Source organism: Catharus ustulatus, chromosome 3, assembly GCF_009819885.2.
Source record: "Catharus ustulatus isolate bCatUst1 chromosome 3, bCatUst1.pri.v2, whole genome shotgun sequence".
Classification (NCBI taxonomy): domain Eukaryota; kingdom Metazoa; phylum Chordata; class Aves; order Passeriformes; family Turdidae; genus Catharus; species Catharus ustulatus.
The window spans coordinates 44584496-44609869 of NC_046223.1; the positions used below are offsets into that span (position 1 = coordinate 44584496).

Sequence of the window (25374 nt, forward strand, 5' to 3'; positions counted from 1 at the left end):
ACAAGGAAGTATTCTAATACCAGGATCTCTTATCCAGAGAGGAAGGCTTTGCAGTTGCTGTTTATTGCAGGCTGTTATTAATGGGTCATGGCAACCTTCATTTTGGGTATGTTACTAGAAATGCCGTTTGTGTAAAATGTCATGCTTGAATACCATGTCCTACCCACAAGGACAACAATGACTATCAGTATGTTTTTAAAATACACTACTCAATTTGGGTCAAAGGTGAGAAATTTCATCTTCTCTATTGGTTGACTTTGTCCTTGAGTGAGTTTAGATACTGCTTGGAACAACACAAGCTGTCAGTGAGCCTTGAACAAACACGCTTCACTGAAGTGCAGCGTAAGTTGCCTGAATGGAAATTTGAGAAACAAATTAATAGACTCGATTTCTGAGGCAAAGCAGCTGTGAAGGAAGGTCAAGTGTGTGTGTGCATTTTGTCAACAGAAGGTTCTGCAAACTGAAGGAAAAAGCTATCTCATTTTGTGGTGACCTACTAGGATAATTCAGAGGGGCATTCCAGAGGTCAAAACTACCTAAGTGGGAGTTACTTGGCCCTTTCATTATTATCATAAGAGACTGCTCTTCAGTTGCCTTGAAACTGGTTATCAGGCAAGAAACCTTGAAGGTCGAATACTAGCAAGTATTTTTTACTTTATGGAAATGTTATCTAGGAAGTTTTTACAATACTTGAGTTCTGATGAAGCAGTGGGAAGAATTTTTCTCAGGGCTCCTAAAATGTATTAATATCTTGCAAGAAGATATGCAATAGAAATAGTCTGGTTTAGAACATATTTTTAAAGCAGTAATGGGCGTTCTCCTCTCCTTTAGTCCAACCTCTGCTTGTTTTAACCTGGCATATCTGGGTCACATGGGAGAAGTGCATTTTCACAGCCAAGTTCAACCCTAATGCCTGTGCCTAAGCTGATGAGGAGGCTATTTTACATCTAGGTGGAAGCAGGCCCCTCAGGCAGGGCAGGCCCTGCTGCTCAGAGTGTGGAATCAGGAGCATGGTATCTGAGCCCCCTTTCTAGGAGCATTTTCCAAGAGAACAACGAGAAATATTGCTCATTTGGAACAGGCTGCGCTACCTGCCTCTGGGCCAGCGTAATGAAGGTCACCAAGTAATAATCCAGTACAAAATCAAGGGCTAGAGAGGGCTTAGTCATAACTGGACAAGAAGTGTATATTAATTCTTGAGGTGCAAAGTAGCTATTCAAACTTCAAACTTCCCTTGGTGCAGCAGGAGGATGTGCAATATATGCAATAGACTAAGAGCTTGAGAGATTTTTCTTCCTCCTGTGTTCTGGAGCCCCTCAGTTCTCTTGCATTTTCCATACACACAGCATCTCTTCAAGTAAAGCAAGATACACTTTACTGAAGGGTAATAACAAGAAGGAATCAAGAGCAAGTTTCTGAGGAAAAAGCCAGATGGACATCTCTTCCAAGAGTTTGGAGCAATCCATGGTGATGGTGGGATGATGCAGAATACTCTGGCTGGAGAAGGTTAAGAAACTGCCACCACAGAAGTTTGCTTCACCACTGCTGGGTCTGGTCATCCTAGAACATCCTGTCTGTGCCTTTGTTGAATCTTGTCCTCTTAAATTGAAGGCCACTAAAAGGTTGGACCGGGTAACGTGGTGAGGTTACAGCTGGCCTACATCCCCCTAGAAGCATGTTTGTGGCTGCCTGATGTGGTGAAGGCAGCAGTGAGACCGCTGGTCTCCAGCAGCTGCTCCTTAACAGATAGCCAGCATTCATCAGTTTGGCACTCCAAACTGAACTGCCCAAGTTCTTACTTGCATCTGGATTACTACAGCTGTCATGAAGCCTTGGGATTTAAAAAACTGTTTTTAAAAATATGCATGTAAAGACTCTGCGAAAAAATTACCTTTGAAGTGTGGTTTGTGGGCAGACAGGCCATCAAAGATACTTGTATTTCATCATATGTGAAAATAGTGTGCATGATTTCAAAGACTCGTGTATGGAAAAAAAAAAGCCAAGACCCCAAGTCGTGTGTAGCTTTGGGATCCTTCAACAGGCCGTTAGGTGGCACTCCTTCCATGTCAGGAATTCTTATTTCTTCCTCTCTCACCTGGGCGGGGAGAGAACAGAGTGCAGAGTTGCAGGCTTGTATTTCACCTACACTGCACTCCAGGCTGAACGCGGGCCAGTAGTAACCCTGACTGGGTCACAAGTTAAAGGAGGAGGAATACTGGTGTGGGGGGAAAATATCTGCAACTAGCTGGGAAAAGTAAATTTATAGCTAACTAGATTCTTTAACTTTGCTGCAAAAAGGACTGGGAAGATGAGAGAGCAGCTTGTTTTTCTAGTTCAGGGCTTAGGAGTAACCCCAAAGACATCCTTTTGTGGGTTACAGATATTGCACTGCTTGCATCCGTTGCAGTGACAAAGCTAATTTTCTGTCACCATTTGGCATTAACACAGCTCTGCAAGAGATGCAGGACAGAGTTTTACGAAGTCAGAGGGGTTTATAAACCACAAAACTCTGTGCCTGGGCTAAGCCAGGGAGCCAGAGGGGTGTAACAGCCCCGGGGAAGAGTAGTGTATTACAGGTGTGAAAGCTTAAAATGGGACATGGCCTTAATTCCTCTGTTTCCTTTTAGCTTCTGCCAGGCCAGGCTGCTTTAAGACTAGATTTATTTTCTAAGCAGGGGCAGCAGCTTGGCCTCAATAGCTCACCCTGTCTCTCTCCCATCCATCACCTTTCATTCACATAATTTGTCTTAGTATGTCTTGGACGTAACATTTTCTAAACTGGATAACAAAGAATTTTTGAAGGGGCAAAACCCAACAAGTCAAGTATTTGGCTTCACAATGGCTTAGTTTAAAAGCAGTGATTATTTTATTTTTCTTTAACTGATATCCATCTCTGGATCATCATTTTTTGTGTTTATTGCAAGTACCTTCTCTTCAGAGAGCTATTACTAGTGGCACAAAAAATGTGGGGGAAGATGTGGGCTAGAGCTCAGTTAAGGCCTGGCACAGGATATAAGCTATAGGAACTTGGTTTTGTTAGGGGTTTTAATTACTCTTGTGGCTACAGTAAGCAATTTACAATGGCAGGAAAGGCCATAGGGCCTCTCTGCTCTTACCCTACTTTGCTGCTTTGCTGCCCTGCCTTTGTCTTCCCACTGACACTGGTCTCTTCCCCAGAGCATCCCAGTAATGATCCTCTTTCTTCCCCAAAGGATCCCCTTGGTGGGTGTGCTGCCACTGGTCCGTAAGCAGTTTTTGATTCACTGGGAAGGTGTTGTGTTTGGAGGCAGGCACAAAGCTGAAGTGCAAGTGACTCAGCTGGAAGGTGCCCTCCTGCAGATGCTGGTGCAGGGTGGGACAGGGCCTGGCTGCAGCACCAACAGCAAGAAAAGCTGCCCGGTGTGTCACAGGACCACAGGGCTGGGCACAGGCTGCTCCACGAACCGTGGCTTGGGAAGGACATGGCACAGATCGGGGCTGTTCTGGCAGATGGCAAACAGAAACACACCTGAAGGGAAGAGTCATCCTGAGGCTAAATCAACACTTCAGGGGCTTCAGAGAGGATGGCACCTGTACCAGGTGGCGTATAGATAGCTGTAAGAGACTCCAGCCTTAAATCTGCTGTGTTTCCCAGGATATGCTGCTAAGAATCCTTTAGGTTGTTCATTTGATTTACATTTAGCAGTACCTACACATGAAATTTAATTTTAAAAAGAGAAAAAATTTCTTTCTGCAAGGGTGGCTGAACATGGGAACAAGTTCCCTGCAGAGATTGTGGAGTGACCATCCTTGACGATACTCAAATCCCAACTGCAAATGATCTTAGGCAGTCAGATCTGGGTGACCTTGTTTAAGGGCTGGACCAGACCACCTTCAGGAGCCCCTTCCCACCTACACAGCCCTGGGTTTCCACCTAACAAACCCAGAAGCACTTCAGGTCAAAATGAAATTATAGCTGAAGGCAATTAAGGTCCACCCACTTCCCCTTGCCCTGATACAACCTAGAGGTGCTCACACCATCTCTGACCATCAGCTGATTTCCAGCTGTGCATTTCTTTCTCTCTCTGCAAGGTTTGGCATGGGCAGCTCTCATCACCACGCAGGCCATGGGGACGAGGGATAAGTCTCCTGTCTCACGGATCAGAGACTGGGGGGACTTCAGGCAGGAGCTAGGCAGGTGCCACGACACAAGGACAAGTACAAGGAAGCTCTGCCCTGCCAAGCCTAATTGCTGAACCCTCTCCAAGTCCCACCAGCCCAGCAGACAGCATGAATTAAAACTCAGACTTAATTAACTTTGAATGTACCTAGAAGAGATTTAGAATGCCAGAAAAGCATCCCATGAGAGGAAATAGGAGATATTTCATGCACTGCAAAACCCTAACTCTATCCAAGCTATCAGGCAGCATTTCCCAGGCAATAGGGCAGAGTTAAAACAACTCTGCCAAGAGATCTCACTGCTAACATTTGGACTTAGGCTTGGGCCATGAAATGCAATGTTGTGAAGCAGACACACATCCCAAGTGATAAGCAATCCCATGACTCTGGAGCTCTTTGCAAGATGTTACAGACACCAGCATAAAACACAAGCATCCCCTGAAGGAATGGGCAGCTCTCAGTTTGGAGGAAAACATTGAAAAGTTGTTGCCTTAATGCAATCTCCCTTTTAATCTCTGTAGAGGACCCAGAAATATTATCTTCTCCAAGACAATTCTGCAGCAGCACACTCCCACCCTAAACCAATGCCTTCCATCCTCAGCTGTGCAGGCACTGAACCATACAGAGGCTGCAGTCAGTCCATGCAGCAGATATGGAGGGAAACTCCGCCTTAACTTCATCAGGAAGAGGAGAGGGATGAGAGGTGTCTGCTGTTGGGCAAGCATACTCACCTAGCTATGAGTTGTTACAGGATGGGTTGATCCCAACCCTCAGCATGTTTTCACATGTGGATGTGAGTTTGTGTTGAAGTGACACCATTTTTAGGAGACTGGCAAGTAGATGTCTGGTCCATGAAACCTGCAATAGTTTTCAGTCTCCTTCTTTCTACCTCTCTCCAACAGAAAAGCTACCCAAACCTGGTGTAAAGCTGCTGCTGGGTGGTTGTGACATGGCTAAGGGACTCTAAATGCAGTGCCAGGTGAAGGGCATGAACTGCCATGGTTCAGCTGTGTCATGTATAACCTCACCACCTCTGCAAAGAACAAGGAGCACCTTCACCAATTGAAGGTTAGCTGGCCTCCCAGACAGCAGCACCAGCCAGAGGCTGCTCTGACTTGGAATGACTTGGTAGCCACTCTTCCCAAGGCCTTTTTTAAGCCCTCAGCCAAGAGTCTGGGTAGCACCCTACCACCTGGAAAGGCAGCTACCAGCAGTGACCAGCTATCATCTCACAAAAAACCCCACCCCAAATGTTTTCCTCAGCCAAGTGTGTTATAATTTACTCCAACCCCCACTCAAGGGACACAGCAGGAGAGAAGGGCCTGCAGCTCAGTTGTCCCACAGCAGGTGGGACAGTGCTCAGGGAGCCAGGAATGATGCAAAAACACAGGGGTAGCAAGGGGCTGGAGAGGTGTCCATGCACACGTCGGAGCAGAAGGGGCAAGGGCAGGTTGCAAGCAGAGCAGATGCTCTCCAGGCACTCTCACATGGGGAAACAAGCAAATTTTCAAATCTATTGTAAGCACTGCAGGTGTAACAATCCCCCTCCCACTATCCCCACTCCTCCACCCCTGCCCCAGTGGATTTGTGTGTCACACAGCATCCTCCCACTGTAAGAGAGCAGTGTGTCTCTGTCACCTCTGGGACACAAAGAACATATTTTTCTGCTTCAATATGAGGCCTTGTCCTGGCTGTGACACAGCAGGACTCCACCTGGTCTCTCTCATTTCTGCATCCTGCTCCTGGTGTCCCACTCACAGCCTGGCCACAGGTGGCCCCCTGCTCCCCGCCTGCCCTCTTGGATTTGTATAAGCCTTGGATTTATCGTGCAGTACGTGCCCTCCCTCCTCATCTCATTGCATAATGTTGCAGAGTTACAGAAACTCTCAGCTAGATACAGCAATTTCCTAATGTGCTCCTTTAATAAAGGGCTAAAAAACTAAAAACAAACCCAAACGGCTGTAATGTTCATATAGTGCAAGTGGGACAAAATAAAAGTAGTCAAAGAAGTTTAGAAATTGCTACCTACACCCCCTTCAGGAATTCTTCTAGATACAAGAAATATTTAGGATTGAAGAGAGTTAACTTTGTACAGTTTCTGCTTGTTCATTAAAATATGACTGTGCAGGACACGTGCCCAGCACCACATTACTCACTATTATGTGTGGCTAGGGAAGGGGAAGCAAAGGGAAAATAAATATGCCTAATGTGACAGCTCAAACTTTGCTCCTTGCTATCAAGAACACCATCAACTAGACTCTAATCTCAGAAAACAGATTGTCATTACCCATGGCCCTTTGGCAAACATTAGCAGTGTCCACAATCACATTTTCCCTGAGGAAATATTTCTCCTTGACGTCCAAAGATGTTCTCAAATGCTCCTATAAAAACAGTTCTGAAGTATCTTTTGGCTCTGACAATTCATGGTACAGCACTCAACAAATTGTACTTTTCAGATCTAGCGGTGGTGGCATTTAGTTTGTTTCTGTAGTGGTTAGTTGAGTCACTCCTATCTTACTGCATGAAAAAAATTCTCAGGATACCAACAGCCACTAATCCAGCTCCAAAATTCTAGTTTCCTTCTGTTCCTTAGAGCTGCCACCATGTCTCCTGCTTTCATACAATCTTTTTAAATAGATTTATAGATCTTGCTTACATGCAGTAATGTAAGCAAGACACATTTACAATCAAAGAGACTTGCCTTCAGATAGTTTTGAGGTTTTTTCCTTGGCTTTTTGGTTGACCCTTGTTTTCTTTAGGTAGCAAAATACCAGCTCACAACCCAATATGATATTAGGCACTAGGCTTTTCGTTTGTGGGTAGGAGACAAATCTCCACACTTCAGTTATGCTGGCTTCATCATTTTGCTTTCAAATAAAATAAAATAGAACCACATCAGGCCTTGAAACAAACCCAGGAGAGGAACTGGTTCCACCCTGGCAAACTACCCTGATGCAGACAGACAAACCCACAAGGAGCACTGGCTATTCAGAATATTCAGAGAGGGAATTTTACTTCCCATCTCCACCAGTATTTTAAATAAATAATGAGTTTCAGTTCAGACACTGCCCTGAAGTGTGTGCCTTGTATCACACAGCTTGTCTGTGTGTGGTCCTGGTAAGTTGTTAGCCCATCTCTCTGTTTACATCCCTCACACTTTGATATGAGGCATGCCCTGCAAACTTTTAGCCATATGGAAAGGACGGTACTGGGCTTAGAGGCTAAACGAGCCTGTCACTTCTTCCAGCTTTATCACCACATATATGCAAAGATAGTTACAGTAAATTCTCCACAAGACTCCATGAACAATTGCCATTAGAAGTTTAATCTCAAGCTGCATATTAAGGGAAAGTCCAACAACTTAATTTTGGAATACAGATGAGGAAACCAACTCCTAGTTCAAGTAAAGTTATGAACATCTCATCTTCAGAGATAAAAATATGCTTGTTTGCAACACACACCCATGAAAAAGAAAGGATGGATGGGATGTACCGTTTCTTCTGAGACAAAAATATTGTGCATTTTCTCCACACTTCATGTCCCTCCCAAAGCAGACAACCTATATACTTATATAGTACATATTTAATTGGAATGTCCCATATTTCTCATACCCATCCAAAATGTTTTATCTTGGTCTCATGTGCCAGTCTTCCCATCCTACTATAGCATTTCTATTCAACTCATTACTTCCTCCCTCCCCTGCTACACACTTGTGCCTATCCCCAGCAGGTTGGCAAGTTACAGCTCAGCTGTCCCTTCCACTTTTAGAGCCAACTCATTTGGGAGGTGTAAGTTTGGGGTTTTTTCCATATTTCAGGAAAGGGATAAATGTTCTGTATATTCACCCAACTTCAAAGCCATCAGGAAAAGCTTGATGAAACTCAGAACAAATTCTCTGAAACTGGTTGTGTCTGGTAGGAGAGAGGACCTTGAAACCTGCTTCTGTCAGCTGCTATCCACCCCTGACAGGGTCAAGCAACTCTGATGCAGCAGATGTTCCAGAGTGAGCACAGCTCCTGTACAAACAGACTTCTATACTGTCTTATCAAAGACAGTAATTACTTATGTTCAAACTTTACATGTGAAAAAAGAAAAAGCTGAAAATGAGAGACCCGGAGATCCATACTTTCACCTCCTCCAAAAAAGCAGGTGATATCCAAATCCAGCTGAGACTTATTAATTTCTTCAAAGTCTTTGCTGCTCAGTACTCATACATTCCTACTAAGTATTTGCAAGAGCATGCAGCTATCTGCATGCCTGCAGGCAAGGTACAAATGCTAGACTCCTGGAGTTTTGTGACTTTGAGCTTGCTTTTGTCACTTGGCATTCTCCCCTTCTTCGAAGCATTCAGCATGCACGAAATTGCACTTTTCAGTCTAGCTATACTTACCACTATGATGGAGATGTGATCTTTCCACTCCTGAAGTGGTCAGAAAAGCCAGATGTTTTACACCTGACACAGGCTGACAGCTCTCAAATCTGCAAATGTCTTCTGAGAAACACCCTGAACAAACCCTTCATTTTCCCTGGTGCAGTGTTTGACTTTACTATGCAAAACAATCATCTGCATATTGTCCTCAACAACGTGATAATTTAAAAAACAAAACAAAACCCCAAGCAGGTCTACACAGGATGGTTCAAGAAAGGCTTCTTCCCTGTTCAATGTAAAACTAGGATGGGGAAGAGGTACTTTCAAGAGAACTTGTAAGAAGTTCTACAGCACTGAACACAGAAAAAGCTTCAAAGCACTTTACCATCAGCTCAGCGCTGCTACACTTGTGTTTCAACCTAAAACAAATGCCAAGAACCATCATCTTAGAGCAGAAATGAGCACAACTGGCACCCAAGTGCCATGAAAGGTGCACTTATGCTGTAGAGTCCCCTGAAGATCCAGGTAACTCTTTCTGAGCTAGCTGAAGACAGACAATCACATGCAGGGGCCTTCACAAAAACTAGAGTGGTATCAGAAGCACAGCCAGGCGTTTTTTCCTTGATTACCATACAGTCATCACAAAGCTCATTGAAAATGGAGGAATATTGTGTGGTATCTCTTCCAGTTTTGAACCTGCAGACTCTACCATTCTTCTGTCCTCTCCCAAGGGCTTGTAATTCATTGGGAGCCATGTAAAAGTGAGAAGATCCCACTAAACTGTACAAATCCTGTTTGAATGTGACTCATTCTGTACCTCACATACCTGTCAAAAGTGGTGAAAAAAACTAGAGCTGACTCTGCATCATAATCACTCTTCAGAAAGCCTAAAAAGGGCCTGGTTTTGAGGGAGGAAATCATCAGGAAAATGGTGACCACACCCAGGTAATTGTAGGCGGTCTAAAGATAAAAGATCCCAGATCCTTCCCCAGAGCAGAAACAGCTCTGAATTAAAAAAAAAAAAAAAACAAAAAAACCAAACCAAAACCAACCCCAAAATTCAAAACATCCCCAAACAGAAAAACAACAAAAAAACCCCAAAAAAACCCAAATGCAACAAAAATCCGAACCAAACACCCACAACAAAACAACCAAAATTCCACATGCTCCCTTTATCAGGAGGAATTCATAAATAATTTGCTACAGAGTAGTTTTAAAAGTTACAAAGATTATAAATAACCACATAGTTTTCAAGAACCTTTATACATCATCTTTTTTAATTAGATTAGCTTTACAAGCAACTTGAGAGTTCTTTCATAATGAACACTGCTTTTGAAATTACACAACTTTATAGGCAACCTGTAAATGAATCCTGAATTTCTTTGCCTGCTATAGATAAAGGTCTCGTATTTCACAGCCAGCTAACATCATGAATAAAAATAGCATTATGAAGCTTTATTTTTAACCAGGACTAGACACATACAGATCATAATACAGTTTAAAAAATAGTTTTAAAACAAGGACCTGCTTGGTGATGCTCAAGACTGAATATTCAACCGACATGAAATGAACAGTTTCTAAAGGACATGGAAGAAATGGCTGACCTGATTTGTTGACCCTGTTGTAATGACTTATATGGAGTGAAAAATTAAGCACTTTTTAAACCTGTCTGGCAAGCACAAACCTACAGTGTGATTAGAATTTGATACACTGTTTAACTGCAGCAGTTTGAATTACAGAGGGACTGAAATGAGTTTAAAGGCTTATGCCTACATTTCTAAAACAAAACCAAACTTCTGTTAAAGGAGTACTAATGAAGGCGAAGTAGAAGAGGTGACTTTTTTGCTTGTTTCACTGGTAGCCTAAAAGCACTGCAGACCAGACAGTAATGAAGATTTGCACTCCTTGGCCAGGTTGGCAGAGGCACTTACAGTAAAGGTATCCTGTCTGTTTTTCCGGGAAGAAAAGAGGAAAGAGGGAGAGAACTGTACAGGGCAAGAACTTACTAAAAAGAGGAAAAGTGAAATCAAAACAAAACTGGGTTTTCTGTTGGTTCTCCTAAATTATATACCAATACTGAATTTTCCCCACTTCTGTCAGTTTGTTACTAAACAATTAGCTTTTTCATGTTTTACATGAACAATAGTAATGTTTTTAATAAAAAATTACTGAGCTTTCCATAGAAAGGGTCTTAAATTGAATACAAACTATACAGATGCTAAAATTGTCACAAGTTGTAATATATACAGAAATATTTCTGTACACTCACATTGTTTTGGCTAAGTAAGGAAATAAGGGACAGATAGAAAAATGCAGTGGGTAAGGTGAACAACCCCCAAACTCCTGTAAATATGAATGCTGTCTTTGATAGATTTACTTTAGTTTTCTAAAGCTTTTAAAGCTCAGGAAAAAAAAAAAGAAAGAAGAAAAAAATCCGTGTCCAAAACATCCATTTCTTAAAAATAAGAATATCACAGTTTCTGCACATCTCACTTTTATTCTGCGATGCCCCATCTCCTGGATAAAATAAAAACAATGTAAAAGAAAGCAAATGTTTTCTTACTGAAATATATACCTCAGTATTGATCAAAGGACAGTGCCTTTTTGGGGAAATCCTTCAGCAAGAGTGAAAATTTTAAGATGTATTATTGCACAAGGAGCCTACAGAGTGATGCACTTCAGCTTCAGTGTGCTGACCACCTCCTTGATACTATATAATAGATCAAGGTGTCAACTTACAAACTGCATGGGACACCAACATTTGAAAAGGAAATTTTAAAAAAGTGAATTTTAGATATTCTATTAACTTATATACAAAGGAAAGGAGGGTGGCAAGTATTTTTTAGAAAAGGGAGAAAGCTCAAAAATTTCCGTCAAGTAAGTAAGGAGGTTCTGGGTACCTCTAATAGCCTAGGAAAGCCCTTGTATATTCTTGTAACTTGATGGTTTTTACCAGGTCCCCAAAGCCAATGACAGCAACCGATAGTGTCAAGTTCACTTAGTGCCAGTCACTTAAAAAATAAAAAAAAAACCAACCAAACACCCTCCTCCAAAAATTAAAAAATAAAAAAGAAACCAAAGAATAAAGAAAAGAGACAGAAACTTCCCCTCTGTGGATTCAACCTACAAAACCACAAACTGAATGTTACTAATAGCAAGATACTGATTTGCTTTTGTTAATAAGGTTCAAGAGAACATAGTCAAAAACAAACAAACAAACAAACAAAAACAATACAGCAGCAATCTTTAAAAGTTAAGATTAGTGTGAGATATGATATAAAACAATCAGATTTTTAGCTGGTAATTAAAGTGCTCCTTTTCTGACTTAAGTTGCAAAAAAAAAAATTAAAGTGATTATCAGTTACTGGCAACCCTTACATTAAATTAGGTCTTTCATGGCAGAGGAGAACAGTATGAACAGTTTTACAAAAATAGATCCATGTTATATTGGAGAATACTGTAATTTTTTTCCTTTTTTTCAGTTTTTCTTTTTTTTTAAGACTCAATTTTGATAAACTGTACCTGGTCATACAAAAATTACCCAAAATTCAAACTTTTACCATATAAAAAAAGGGAGAGATGAAATGGATTCAGCTGGATGACAGGTCTGGCAAAATATAAGGATGGACAAATTCTATGTAGGGCACTTATTTATGTCCAGATGCATATGGTGTTTCTTACTGATTGCTTATCTTCTTCACATAAGCAGTCACAGGCCTGGAGTCACAATCATATAGTACAATGCTTCAGCAGTCAAAGAACCTTCTTTTTGATGCAACATTGAAACACTGTTTGCTTCCATATTAAGATGTTGGTTTGTTGTTGATTTTCCTTTATCTTGTTATTCACATTCAAAAGTTAATAGATAGCATCAAGATTTATCAGAGAGAATAGCAAGGGGAGTTGCTAAATCAAAGGCTTATAAAACATCTTTCCCAACTGAGTCAGAAGGTTTATTAAGTTCAACCCTCACACCTTTTTCACCTGCAGAAATATGAAAAGGAAAATTGTATTTTTCAGCATTTATTAAAGTACAGTCTAACAGTCCATATCACTATCCAGAATAAAGTTTTACTATTAAAACACAATATCCTATAAGCAAGAAAAACTCACACATATTCTGCATGGCTTTAGTTAGACTGACACTTATCCAAGAAGTGAAGAGTATTCTATTTTATGACATTTAATTATCTAATTTTATATATTATTGTCAGTAGAAACAAATTGCATCTTGCACAATTCTTGCTGCAGACACAGAGCAAAAGAAACAATTCTAATTGCAAATGAAAACTGAAACCACAACAATATGGTAATATAAACCCATTACAGAGCAAACTGATACTGAAGGAGGAATTTCTTCACAGAAAGGGTGATTAAACATCGGAATGAGCTGCAGAGGGAGGTGGTGGAGTCACCACCTTAGTGCCATTCTTTATTTAATAGGGTGGTGTTCGGTCATAGGTTGGATTTGATCATCTCACAGGTCCTTTGCAACCTAACTGGTTCTGTGATTCTGTGAAATTTAAACAATCCAGCCTTTCTTTCTTAATGCCTGCAGTTTAGGGGAACCCTGGAAAGGGAGGTGGGTAGAGGCTTGAGCCCCTCCTAATAATTTCTCTGCACTCCCTTTGAAAGGGGAGCAGCTGAAGCTGTGCAGAGGCAACAAAACACCTCTGATCCAGCAAGGCTGACTCCAGGAGATGCACAGTTGCGTACTTGTGACATGAAGGCCAGCTTAGAGACAGACAGGCTTCCTGTGGGGGTCAGGCAGGCTGACTTCCTGGGAAATCAACTGTGCCTTGCCAGGAATGTGCCACCAAGGAGTGTGACAGCCTGCCTGGCTGGAGCGGAGGGGCTCCCTTTGAAAGCCAGGCAGGAGCTGCACTGCTCTTGCCACTCCCAAAGTGCACGGTCACTGAGAGCACCCAGAGGGACTGGACTGAACTGTGCACAGCTCTGGGGCTGCTTAGGAGCTCCAGGCAGCTATGAATGGAAGTCTCAGTTGGAAATGACTGGCACACGTCTCCAACATCATTGGTTTCAGAGCTCTTGACAAAGCCGTGTTCCTCTGTGTATGCGCACTTGCGGTACACCTGATTTGGGTTTATTTTTAAACTACTGTTAACAAACACAACATTGTGATGGCAATTACAAGCATGACAGAAGTCCTAGACCATTTCTCCTTATAATGTTAATTTGAACAGGAAAATTAGATCAGCTTCCTCTTGGGGGAGAAGCCAGAGAAGGAAAACAGATGCTAGATAGGTGAAATTGGAAATTAAGGAAGTGAGTCCATTCTTTGATTACCGATTTTAATTTTAGGCTTTTGTTTTTCCAATACAAAAATTGTAGTCAAGTGAAGTTGTATTCATTTGTTGAATCCCTATATTCAAATCAAAACTATTTCCAGAGCACTCATTTCTGCTCTCTGGCATTTAATGTTTACATCTGTTAGGGAGACAAGAGTAGGGAGAAACTGTATCCTCCATGTAAAAATACTGAGCAGCCTCAGATCTCAGAGGAAGTGTAAGCAGGACAGGCATTGACCTGGATTTCACGAATCATTGCCCAAGAGGAGTTCAATCCCTGGGTCACCTTCCCTGAAAAACTTAATTCAAGTTATGCCACTTTTCATGCAGAGGGTGGGCTAAGGACATGAGGCTAGACTTCGCTACTCTTTCACAAAAAAATAATGATATTAAGAAGAGCTTACCTGTTAGATATTTTACTTTAGCTCGTGCTCTTTCATCTGCATCAAAATACCACACTGTTATTGCGTACCTAAGGAAATGCAAGAAAAAAGAACTCCTGAACTATGAAGTAAAATACCAGTGAAGCACTTGCCATGAAACATAGCCTAAATTAGATGATACTTCTGCAGGCTGACAGAGGAATGTTTTCATAAAGCATGCAGTGGGCTTGGGGGTTTTTTCCTACTAGTAGGTATTATCTGAAAAGTGATTGAAAGGGTGACATTTATGCTCTAAGTTTACACTCTTTTTCCTAATGAGTTGCTATTATGGCTGTTGTCCAGTATACAGTCTCTGTCCATATCACCTTGCCCTGTGACCTCATCTTTTTACTAGGTCAAATTCATCACTGAATCACGCTGCAGGATCATCTTTTTTGGACATTTGCCACAAGTGACAACTAACTACCCCTTCTTACATGGCTCCTCTGGTTTCCCACTGGCCACAGAGGATTTAAATACAAAATGTCAGCTATTGAGAAAAGACTTTAAGGAGCTTTAGCAAATGGCATTTCATCCTCTGACTCTTCTAGGAGTAGAAAGGGGGAGGGGAAAGCAGTACAGCTTCTGGAAAAGAAGCAAGAGGATGTGCTGAAGGCAGTTTCAAGTTACTTCTTGCAAATGTAGTTGTGTTATCTCACAGCTTCAGTCAATGTTCAGTGCTCTGGCCATACAAACATGTTAAAACATAGGTAACAGGAAGTCTGGATCAATGACTCAAATGATTTACCTATTGCCACTATCTGGAAATGTCACTTATCGTGTGGAGACAGTGAATGTGGGAATCTTTAGCATCAACCACTGCCCTGTGCACTGAGGGACAAAAGAGAGCTCAAGTTCCCCTTGTGCTTCAGACTGGAAGTAGCTCCTCTCGTACTCCATAAAAGTATTTGTCTATCACTCGTTGTTTCTGTTCCACAACGCTCACCTAACTCCCAAATTAGAATGTGGCAACTTAGTTTGAAAATTACTATTTTCTGACAGCTCCCTCCCAACATGATGGAACATTATGCTGAAGTACCAAGTCAATCTTCCAGTAACACAATAGGGTGCTAAGGACAAAGGGAAGGGAGAAGGGCATAAAGCCACTACACAGAAATAACAAAGTTGGCACCCTTTGGCTAGGTTGGGGTGCTTACAGCTCTGTGTGCTCCCACCCAGCTCTGCCAAGCACATGGTCAGAAACTTCCCCACTACACACTTAGGAGGTTTTCTCCAAAATAAGAGATCAGGCAACACTTCAAACTCAGCAACACAATGGAAGCCTAACCATCCATTAGCAGAAACAACTCTCCTTTTTGTCAGGTCATAATTCACAGTGTCACTAATTTCTCATTTCTTTCTAAGACAGGCATCATGCAGTAGAGTCCATCATTCCTACCTTGTAGCAAATGCTGGCTGTACTTCATGAGGGTTGCGGCGATCAGACCAGAAGAATAGCAGTCTATCAAATTTGGGTTCAATATCAGCAAATTGGGCTTTACCTTCTGGAAATATCCGAAGGATGCCTCCACTTACCTATAAATGAAATATTTTCAAATAACACTTGAGAGCCACGTCTCATTGTATTTAGAAGTCCTGAATATCACATTTGAAAATATTCCAGACACTTGGAACTGAATAAAAGTTGTTATTAGGTGCTATAGAAATTATGAATCAATGGCTTTTCTGTCAATACATTTCATTTAACAAAATGTTCAACACATTTTTAATTGAATGATTTCAAAATACTACATGCATTCATGTTTAAGTAAAAGCTGTGAGCTTAGATATGGGGAGGGTTGCTACATTACCTATTAGCAAAAAAAAAAAAAAAAAGACAAGACTGACTGATATTATACAGGTGGCTAAAAACACCCTGATACAGATTGGGGAAACATTTTATTTCACATCTGAGTTTCACCTTTCCCTATTAAAGAGATTATTTCATTTAACTGTGGCACAAGTTTACATGCAATTAAAATCAGGAAAGAGTAGGAAACTTTAAAACTAAAGCTTGAATCTGTACTAGTCAAGGCCAATTTAGATCTCTTCCAGGTTTTGAAAACAGTTGAACCTACTCGTGTGTGTCTAGAAATAAGCACAAGTAGGTGGGGTTAATTATATTTAAGTCACATTAACTTCTTCCTACTGATGGTGTCGATGTTGTTAAATGTAACCATAGACGGCCACCATAGACCTTCATGTCATAACAGACATAAGAGTGCAAGTACTAACAAGGCAATTTGATATAAATGACAGGGGCATTTGTGATCTGAGTAGCAAACAAATGACAATTTAGATCCATTTCTTCTCCTAAAGAAAGTTTGAGATTTTTTTTTTCCAATAAACAATATACTTGGTAATATATTAATTTGTAATTTAAAATAGATTTTCCAAGAAATTAATACCTTTGTTCATAAATTAAATATCCAGTAAAATTTTCACAATTATCGTGAAACTGCAATTTGCTTGACTTCTACACTCTGGTATTCATTTATTATTTTTTCTGCAAGAGAAACCATAAACCAACTAAAAATGCCCGAAAGCTGCACTTCAAGATTTTTAGTACAATCAGTACTTTATTATGAAAAGATGCTATCATGGCAAAAAAACCCACAAACTTCTAATTGTAGGATTCAATTTGATGTGTTAAAAGAGCACATGAGAAAGCTTGAAGTACACCCATCTGACTCAGCTTTCTGATCTACCAGTTTTATGCAAGTATGCTATGATGGAAAAAAAGAAAAATAATTTGTGTTATCCATATCTTGTGCGTGCAATGCACAGGATCTGACTGCTCCTATGTACTCTTCCGCATGTTACACCCTTAGCATGATGAAGCATCAGTAGTTTTATCATGTTTTTTCCCCATACACTATGAGAATAAACTTCTCCATCACTAATGGCAGAGAAATCGAAGAGTTAGCAAAGCTGTCTTAGCACTACTCTTTCATGGTCTCAATACTGCCATTTAGCTGCATCTGTTCTTCAAATCTACCTAGTCCCATTGAATCACTTGGAAAATCTTTATTAAAAATTCCTTTATCATAGTCGCTAGAAGTAAATTCTTAGACCCCTTGAACTGTGGTATAAATCTGTTCTACACCCTGTATCTATGGTGATACAAGACTTGTGCTGCTTTGAACTATACTGATGTAGTAACGACTGTAACACTTGGCTTATCTGCAAATACTCCCAAGCTACAGCATCTTCCTTTTTATAAGCATACTTTATTGCACAAACAGTAAACTCAAGACTCAACAGGAATATAAGGAAAAATTACATTAAGAACATATTAAATTGCTTTTAATTTCTCTTTGTGTATAGGGAGGTATTTACCACTTTCCTTCAATCTTTCTGTCAAGAAGGTCCTGCTGATATAATTCAAAGCCTTGAAAATAAAAAATTGCTTCAACTCTATCTGCTCTCACTAACAACAGAATAAAGGCAAAGAATACCCACATAATGCAAAAAACAATTAAGGTACAGAAATAAGGACATGAACAAAAACCTTGAGCAAAGGTGCAGTAACAAGTTAAAAAAAAGTATATGTATATGTATATTTTAGAAAGAAATTATTGCATACCTTGGCATCCCAGTCTTTATTAAGATAATATATACATGTAACACATCTTCCATCTCCATTTGGATTATCAACGTGGCGCACATATCCTGTTCCATTGCCTGGATAACAAGCCACCATAGCCTGGAGTCAAAGAATCAAATACAAGAATTACTTTTATCTCAGTGTGTGGGAAAAGTCTACATTTTATCTATATTAATTCTTAAGTAATTAATACATAAGCAATAGAAAAATTAAACCAGAAATAATGTGCAAAGAAATTTTTTAGCTGTATTTACTTTCTAGTTAAAAACTGCTTTAGAACACCAACAGATGTTGACAACAAAGACATGAAAGACACTGAGAGGAACACTTAATTAAAGCATGGAAGGTGGGGCTACTCTCATGTTGTGACTAATCAATCAGACTTCCCTCCCCTGAATGACACAGAAAAGAGGAAGAATGTCTTGTGGGTAATTCAATAGCTTCTCCTTGTGAAAAGAAATCTTCCAGACTCAAGTTCAGACAGCTATCTTTTTATCTTTTTTCCCCCTGTGTTTGAATGCAAAAAATTCCTTCTCAAAAAATGCTGTCAAACTTTTATTTTTAGGAGACTTTTAGACAAAACCAGTAGCCCATGTTACTTGATCCCTGCAAGGGCATTCTTGGACTTGTGTTTAGTCCTGTACATAGGAGGTCTTTGAACCTTTGTTGAAACAAACCTACACGTACAACAAAAACATCCTTTTTAGTCAAGAAGTGAGAAATGGAAAACAGACACCGAGCTGTAATCTGCAATAACCTTCTGACATCAAACGATTCCCAGTACAGCAGTGTATTAAACTTCCCATGCTGCACTTTGCCCAGCTGACTTGAAAGACCCCTGGAAGGCGATTTCTGAGTCTTCAGACATGCGGATGTGCGTGTGAAACAAACTGGTCCTTGCTCCCAGATGGCCTGATTAGCTATCAGAGCACATGGCTGGTTCATTACACAGCACATCCCTGTATCTTTACGCCTTTGCTAGAAATAACTATTATTTCAGTTCTCTCAAAGAAATCAGAGCAAAGTTTTCCAGGTCAAGTCACCCACTGTCACCACAGTACTCAGATGACTGCAGTGACAATATCCTACCTGCAAGAAATCACAGTATGAATTAAAAAACAAACAACCAAGAACAAAACAAAAAGGTGAGTTTCTACCAACAAAGTAACATACTGCTAATGTCAATGACTGCCTACTATATGAAAAAAATGTTAAAACTTCTATAAATAAACATTTCTGTCTAGATTTTGCCTGGTTAAGTTAGAACCCTAAGTCAGACCTCTGCATTGCAAACTCTTCCATCTCTCATGTAATACACAAAAAAAAATTCCCAATAAATAGATTTTTTTTTTGCTTTATACTGGTAATTTTAATTTCCTCCACCGTCTCCCCCCCCCACCGCCTTTTATATGCTATAAATAAAGCTTTCCAGAGTTTGTATTACTTGCAAGCATTGGGGAATAGATGCATTGCAGGTAGCTGGGTAAACTGTGCTTTGTGCAAGCTGAGAAACAGTTTAAAGTATTTGCAGTTCAATCAGTAAAATATTTGCATATCAAATGTAAGTAGAATGGATTTTGCTATAGCAGCAATCTTTTAAAAATTCTTATTTCCACATATACTCTACTAACAGAAACAGCAGTTTTTCGTAGCTATGTCTAGGCAGAAATCAGAAGTGTTTGCCAAATTGTAAGCCTGTGACTTCATAAAATCCTAAAAATAAAGCCAAACTTCATTCACATCATTTGAAAGTGACTACACTGCACGAAAGGTACTCATAAATACAAAATCCATATATACTTTCAATTTTGATTAGGCACTTCAGCTTTCCTACCTCTTTACTGGGATCATAATGCCTTTATCATTACAGGACCCATGTTATGAAAATGTTACACATATCAAGAATGTGATCTAATATTTGGCAAAGTCATGACTTATCAGTTTTGATGAAGGAAGATAAACCCGCAGAAATCAAAACAGAGAGTTAAAGATACCAAATAATGCAATAGGGTTCTGTAATTTCCTTTCTCAGGGAGGAAAAAAAGAGGAAGAAAACAAAAGCAAAGCTGGGTTGGAAGAGGAAGATACTTGGTTTCCACTGAAAGCCAACACTCTTGACAAAGTCCCACATACCACATAAATTGTACCAAGTTCTCATGGAGTATGAACAGTGCTGAAAGCAGATTCAGGTCCAATTCTGTAACAGTATTCCTAATAACAGGAAAGTTTTAATTTAAGTGGTTTTGCTGAGATATATACAATTTAAACCCTGACACTAACTGTTGCTCACTATCTGTGTGAAAACAGCTACTAAAACTCTCTGAGAATGAAGAGAACTTTGAGATCAAGCAGCTAGAGCAATGCTGATGCTCACTCCAAGGCAACAAAACAGTATTTCACACCACACTGCTGAAGAAAAAGTGGACCAGCAACACTTTTTGTAATGTCTGGGGAAACAGCAGTTATCACTAACTTCACATAATGAGCAGCCATACTAACTTCATATAATCATTTGAGTCTAAAATACTTTCAGTGTTTAAAAAGATCTCTTGTTTTTGACTTCAGAGTCTGAAATTTCTCCTATCATCAACTTCAAGTGACAAGAAACAGTTTTGCTGTGATAACTTATCTAATATGCATTTGAGAATTAATCAGTCCTTAGCAGTAAATTGGAGAGCAAATAAATTTGCGACTCAGCTGCTGCAGGATAATATATATTGTTTTTGCCATGACCCCAATTAACCAATGATAAGGAAAGGTACAAAATGTTACAATTTATAGAACATGGGAAATACATTGCTTTGTGCAACAGTATGAAGCGAGTTCATGCTAAACTGTCATGCAGTGCAAAATTAGCTGCATGGAAAGGACAAAGAAGTGATCCACATCAATAATGAAGCCTTTGTTGTTGTTTTAACATTTTACAGTATAAATAAGCAAGCAAAGACATGTATATCAAAAATAGAGAAAAATTTGTGTCTGTGGCATTTTTTCCCCCCTCAAACACACTGTTAGTGGTGGTCAGTAAAGCCAGGCATTTGAGACCTGAAAGTCCAAGATTCCCCAACATTCTGGGCTGTGAACAATAACGTTGCTAGCTTTCCAAAACAAAGAGCCACCCGTCGCATCAGCAGTCCCATAAAAGTAATCAGTTAATTCAACTCAAGGTATCACTTGCATTTTCTTAACAGAAAAGGAGCCTCCTCTTTCATCCTTCTTGGGCATTACAATTTTTAAGCGTTCAGTAATCTTACTTTCCACAAAAAATGTATTTAAATCCACACTGGATTTGTTCACTCACAGGATTGCTGTGCCAACATTTTTAATATTAACCTCCTTTAACCCAAGAGCATTCTGTTTTAGGCTGAGCACTTGTGTCTAGCACATGAGCACTGTCCTAACACACCCCCTGGAATTCATGAGTAATCAAGAAAGCATGGAAGTGCCCCTCCACCACTGATATCTGCCCAGCTTGTGTCTATCAAATCTGAAGCACTCACATGCTAGAGCTCCTGCTGATCACTCATTCGCATACAGATGTTCTGCTTGCAGATGCTGTAAGTTGCGAAAACAAGGCCATCAGCTCAAACAAGCAATATTGTTAACAGAAGAACTAACTGAAACCACAGACTTTTTGCTAAGAATAAGCATCCCTAGTGTGTCAGGCATTACTCTAATTAACAATAAAATGCACAAAGGTAACACCAGCAGGAATAAACCATAGTCCATAACGATGGTTATAAAACCATAGTTTCTTTCACTGTGTAAAGACATATCAGCTAAGACAGCCCTGAGAGGCACAGCACAGCAGTGCAGCCAAAAACATGATTATATTTGGGACTAGTCTCAGCCTCCTTTCACAAAGAAGCATGACAGCCTTTCCTATCCTTAAAGGAGGAAGACTTGCAGGTAAACAAACTGAAGCTTTTTCTTCTATCCTCTCCATTCCCCTCACTGCTGGATGCCAGCAAGCTTAGGTAGTGTTCCTTTAAAAAAAGGAAACATTAAAGCAAACTCTTAGGAAAGAGAGGAGAATATCAGTAACATGAGAACACAAAATTCCGTAAGGGTGGAAAACTCCCCAAAACCACAAACATATAACGGAGAGGATGTGTGTTCTGTTAATTTATTAAATAAATATATTAAATATATTAATATTTAAACTTTATTGTTAAGCTCAGATCAAAGCTGCATCAGTCAAGGAGATAGCACTTTTGCTGTTTGCTGAAGGAACTGCAAATCTCAGTGACCAAAACAAGATGTCTAAATGCAAGACCAATGACTTCCTACCAAAATTTATCAGACGTGCTCACAAAGACTTCACTTGGAAATCCTTGGCATTGGACATCTGACAGATTATTCAAAGAAAGAAAAATACCTCACACACCACTGCAATGAAGAACCAAAGAAAAAATAAAATTAAAAAATTACCCAGCCCTGTTTGGTCTGTGATGTATTTCTATTACAAAGTTTATTAATCCGTGACAAACAAGAGTTCTGTGGAAATACATTTCACTTTAACAAACATCAGGCTATGATTTTTCACAAGTTGAACAAAGTAACAGCCGAATCAAAGGAACAAAAGACTGGTTTAGTATCACCTTCTGTAAGCAGGACCAAGATTACTGACTTACACATGCTAGCATGGTACAGCTTGGCTTGGATTCATAAGTCTTCTGCAAATCCTCCACAAGCACAGACAGGAACTTGCAACATGAAGAAAATGTAAACAGGGAGAAACTCCTGTCAGCCTTACCCAAAACAGAGCCATCTAAAAAAGGGCAAAATAAATCTGAGACGCAGCTAATCTAAGTATTTCTACACTAACCTCCATCTGAGTAAAATTTCCCGGCTGTTATTCTCCATGGTTTGGTAAGCAAGGCTAGAGAATCAAGTTTTCAGACACATCAACATTGTGAAACTAGAAAAGCTGGAGAGAAATATCAGGCCCTGCAAATATTTCTTATTAAAACACTTCATGCCTTGCAGTTATGGTCAGCTGGAGAAGATGCAAGGGGAAAGTAAACTGTTACTTAGCAACTTAAAAATTAATCAAGGCATTGCACATCCTTAAGAGAAGAGAGGAATCTCTAAGTTAGAAACTAAAATAAAGAAAAAACTGATATGTTGCAGCAGCTTTGAATCACAGATCTTTAAGCTCTTTCTCCTAATATTAAATCACCACTACAACCATTCAATTTGTCCATTAGCAAAGGAGTTAGGAACCATTATCTTCTTTTGCATTTTTCTCCACAGATATGGTAAACACCCAGCTGCAGAGTGAAGGAAAGGAAACCCCAAATAACAAAACAGAAACCAACAATTCCCCACCACCCAAACTAATAAACTCTGACTATAGCATACACCTGCTATTTGTGCCATCTTCTTGCAAGAGTAGAGTAAGGTGCTCTTTCAGGAAAAACCCCAAGCAACTGAAGGCAAGGATGACAAACACAGGTCACCCTCTCTGGTATCTTGTGAAGTTTTAACAGCAAAGTTGGAAAGCTTGGCAAAGCAAAGGCAAACGGAACTAAGAACAGAGAAGAAAAATTAACTTTGACAGGAAGGGAGAGAGGAAAAACTGAGAGCTGCTTACTCTATTAATAGAATCAGCACACAACTATGTACATGGATTACATCTTCCATGACCTTCTAGGGAGTTCAGTAACCCAGCCTACCTCCCTCCTTCCCAGGCTTTTCAATGCAATAGCAGATACAAGACTTCTACTTGCTTTGGATACAACCACATTTCATAAGCATACAAAAGCAAGCAACATAACATACCATACCACACTATACTATATCATACCATCAAAAGTTTGGCACAATATATTAATACCTTTATACATTGCTTATTTCTACTTGCCAATCAGATGCTGATTTCTCAGACCAAATTTCAGAAAAAGCTTTGCCAACCCAGAAGTTAACTCCAAGTCACAGTTTTATTCATGTCTTCGTTTTTATGTGATGCTTACCTGCTCATGACATTCACTTCAAACATCCTAATAAACTGACACAAGCCAGAAGGCAACAATTTTCATGCTGGTTCAGTGGCCACACTCTGCTGAGCTCTCTAGGGCCAGAAGAGCCACATGAAGTTTGGAACCAAACAGCTCGAATGTAACCATGGTGTCACCCAGCAAAAACCAGCTCAGGCATTTTTCACTGTAGCAACATCTAGTTTGGTACCCTACCATTCAATTGTAATTGTGCTCAACAGCAGGACCACAGAAAGTTCACTTTCAAGTATCCTTCCTATCCATGCATGCCCATAGGCTCCAAGAAATGCTCTTCAGCTCGTGAATTGCTGAAGAAATGTGCATACAAATCTAGATGATTTCATCAGTTCTTACACATGACACAGGAAAAAAAACCCAGAATTGCAGATGCTTAAGTCTGATATTCAGGAAATGACTGTGCATGTGGGATGTGCTTACACCTTGATGAATACATGTAACAAATAAAAAATAGGACAGAGAAGCTCTTATGAAACTATCAAGCAAGAGGCATTAACCAGGGGGAAATAGTATTGATTCTTAACATGGGGACAGCAGAAGGCATTTCCTTGCATGGAGGCTTTGACTGAGCCCTGAGACAAGCAGGGCAATTGCAGAAACACATCTCCAAAGGTGAACCCATGAGCAACTTAAACCAGTGCTAAAGACAGACATAGAAGGAAGACCTAAAACACACCTCCCAGCTGAAGTTCTGCAGCTCTCACTGCTACTAAACCGAGGTAAATTGTTTACACATTAATGAGTTTTTCTGCTCTCCTATACCTCAGCTTGTAAAGCTGCAAGTCTCAAATCTCCAAAGGCAAAGAGAGGGCTGAGTAAGCTTATAAATGGCAAGGAAAGATTGTATCTTTTATAACACACAACACAGTGGCATTTACCAGGCTGCTAGCCAGGTTAGGTGGGATGTGCCTATTCTCAAAACTGTGCCACTTTAACCAAAAGGTGCTGCTTTAAAATTGAGTCAGTGAAGGCACTGCAAATACACCTGCAGGTCTTCAATCTTATGAAGTCCTAGTTTCCATTAACTTAATCTAACTGCTTATCAGAAAAAAAAAAAAAAATGTTCAATCTAAAAATGTACACAGAGAGCTGTGCACTGGCTTAAATACAGTAATAATAATAAAAAAGTGAAATTCATTTAACATATCTCTGAATACAGACAATGTCTTAAGTCTAAACTACTTATATTCCCTAAGGGGAAAAAAAAGGAAATAAAGTAAAAAAATCATTTATATAAGCATATCCAAGATATGTGAGTGCTTCAAAGCAGTAATAGCTCCCTCCCATAATGTTCAACATAACACATTCTGATAGTTTTGATATCAGTGTCTACTGCAAACTTAAGAAAAAAAGGTCAGCAACACAGAACACACGAACAAAAAAAATCCCCCAGGTATACTTAATTGAGGTTTCTCAAAGGAAGTACATGAAAAGCATGTCACCAGAGGCAGAAAGTTCTCTCATACAAGCTGAGGAGCAAACACAACATATG

General features: G+C 39.9%; 1 protein-coding gene across 1 annotated transcript in view; it reads right to left on the bottom strand.

The window, feature by feature from the left end:
- Window positions 1–9774: 9774 nt before the first annotated feature.
- Window positions 9775–25374, bottom strand: part of EGLN1 (egl-9 family hypoxia inducible factor 1) — a 35162-nt gene continuing 19562 nt past the window's right edge. The window contains exons 2-5 of the mRNA XM_033055870.2: window positions 17845–17964; window positions 15658–15794; window positions 14241–14308; window positions 9775–12511 (exon numbers count right to left, since the gene is read on the bottom strand). Coding sequence (XP_032911761.1) covers window positions 12447–12511; window positions 14241–14308; window positions 15658–15794; window positions 17845–17964 — 390 coding nt within the window. The 3' untranslated portion in view covers window positions 9775–12446. The remainder of the gene's footprint in view (window positions 12512–14240; window positions 14309–15657; window positions 15795–17844; window positions 17965–25374) is intronic.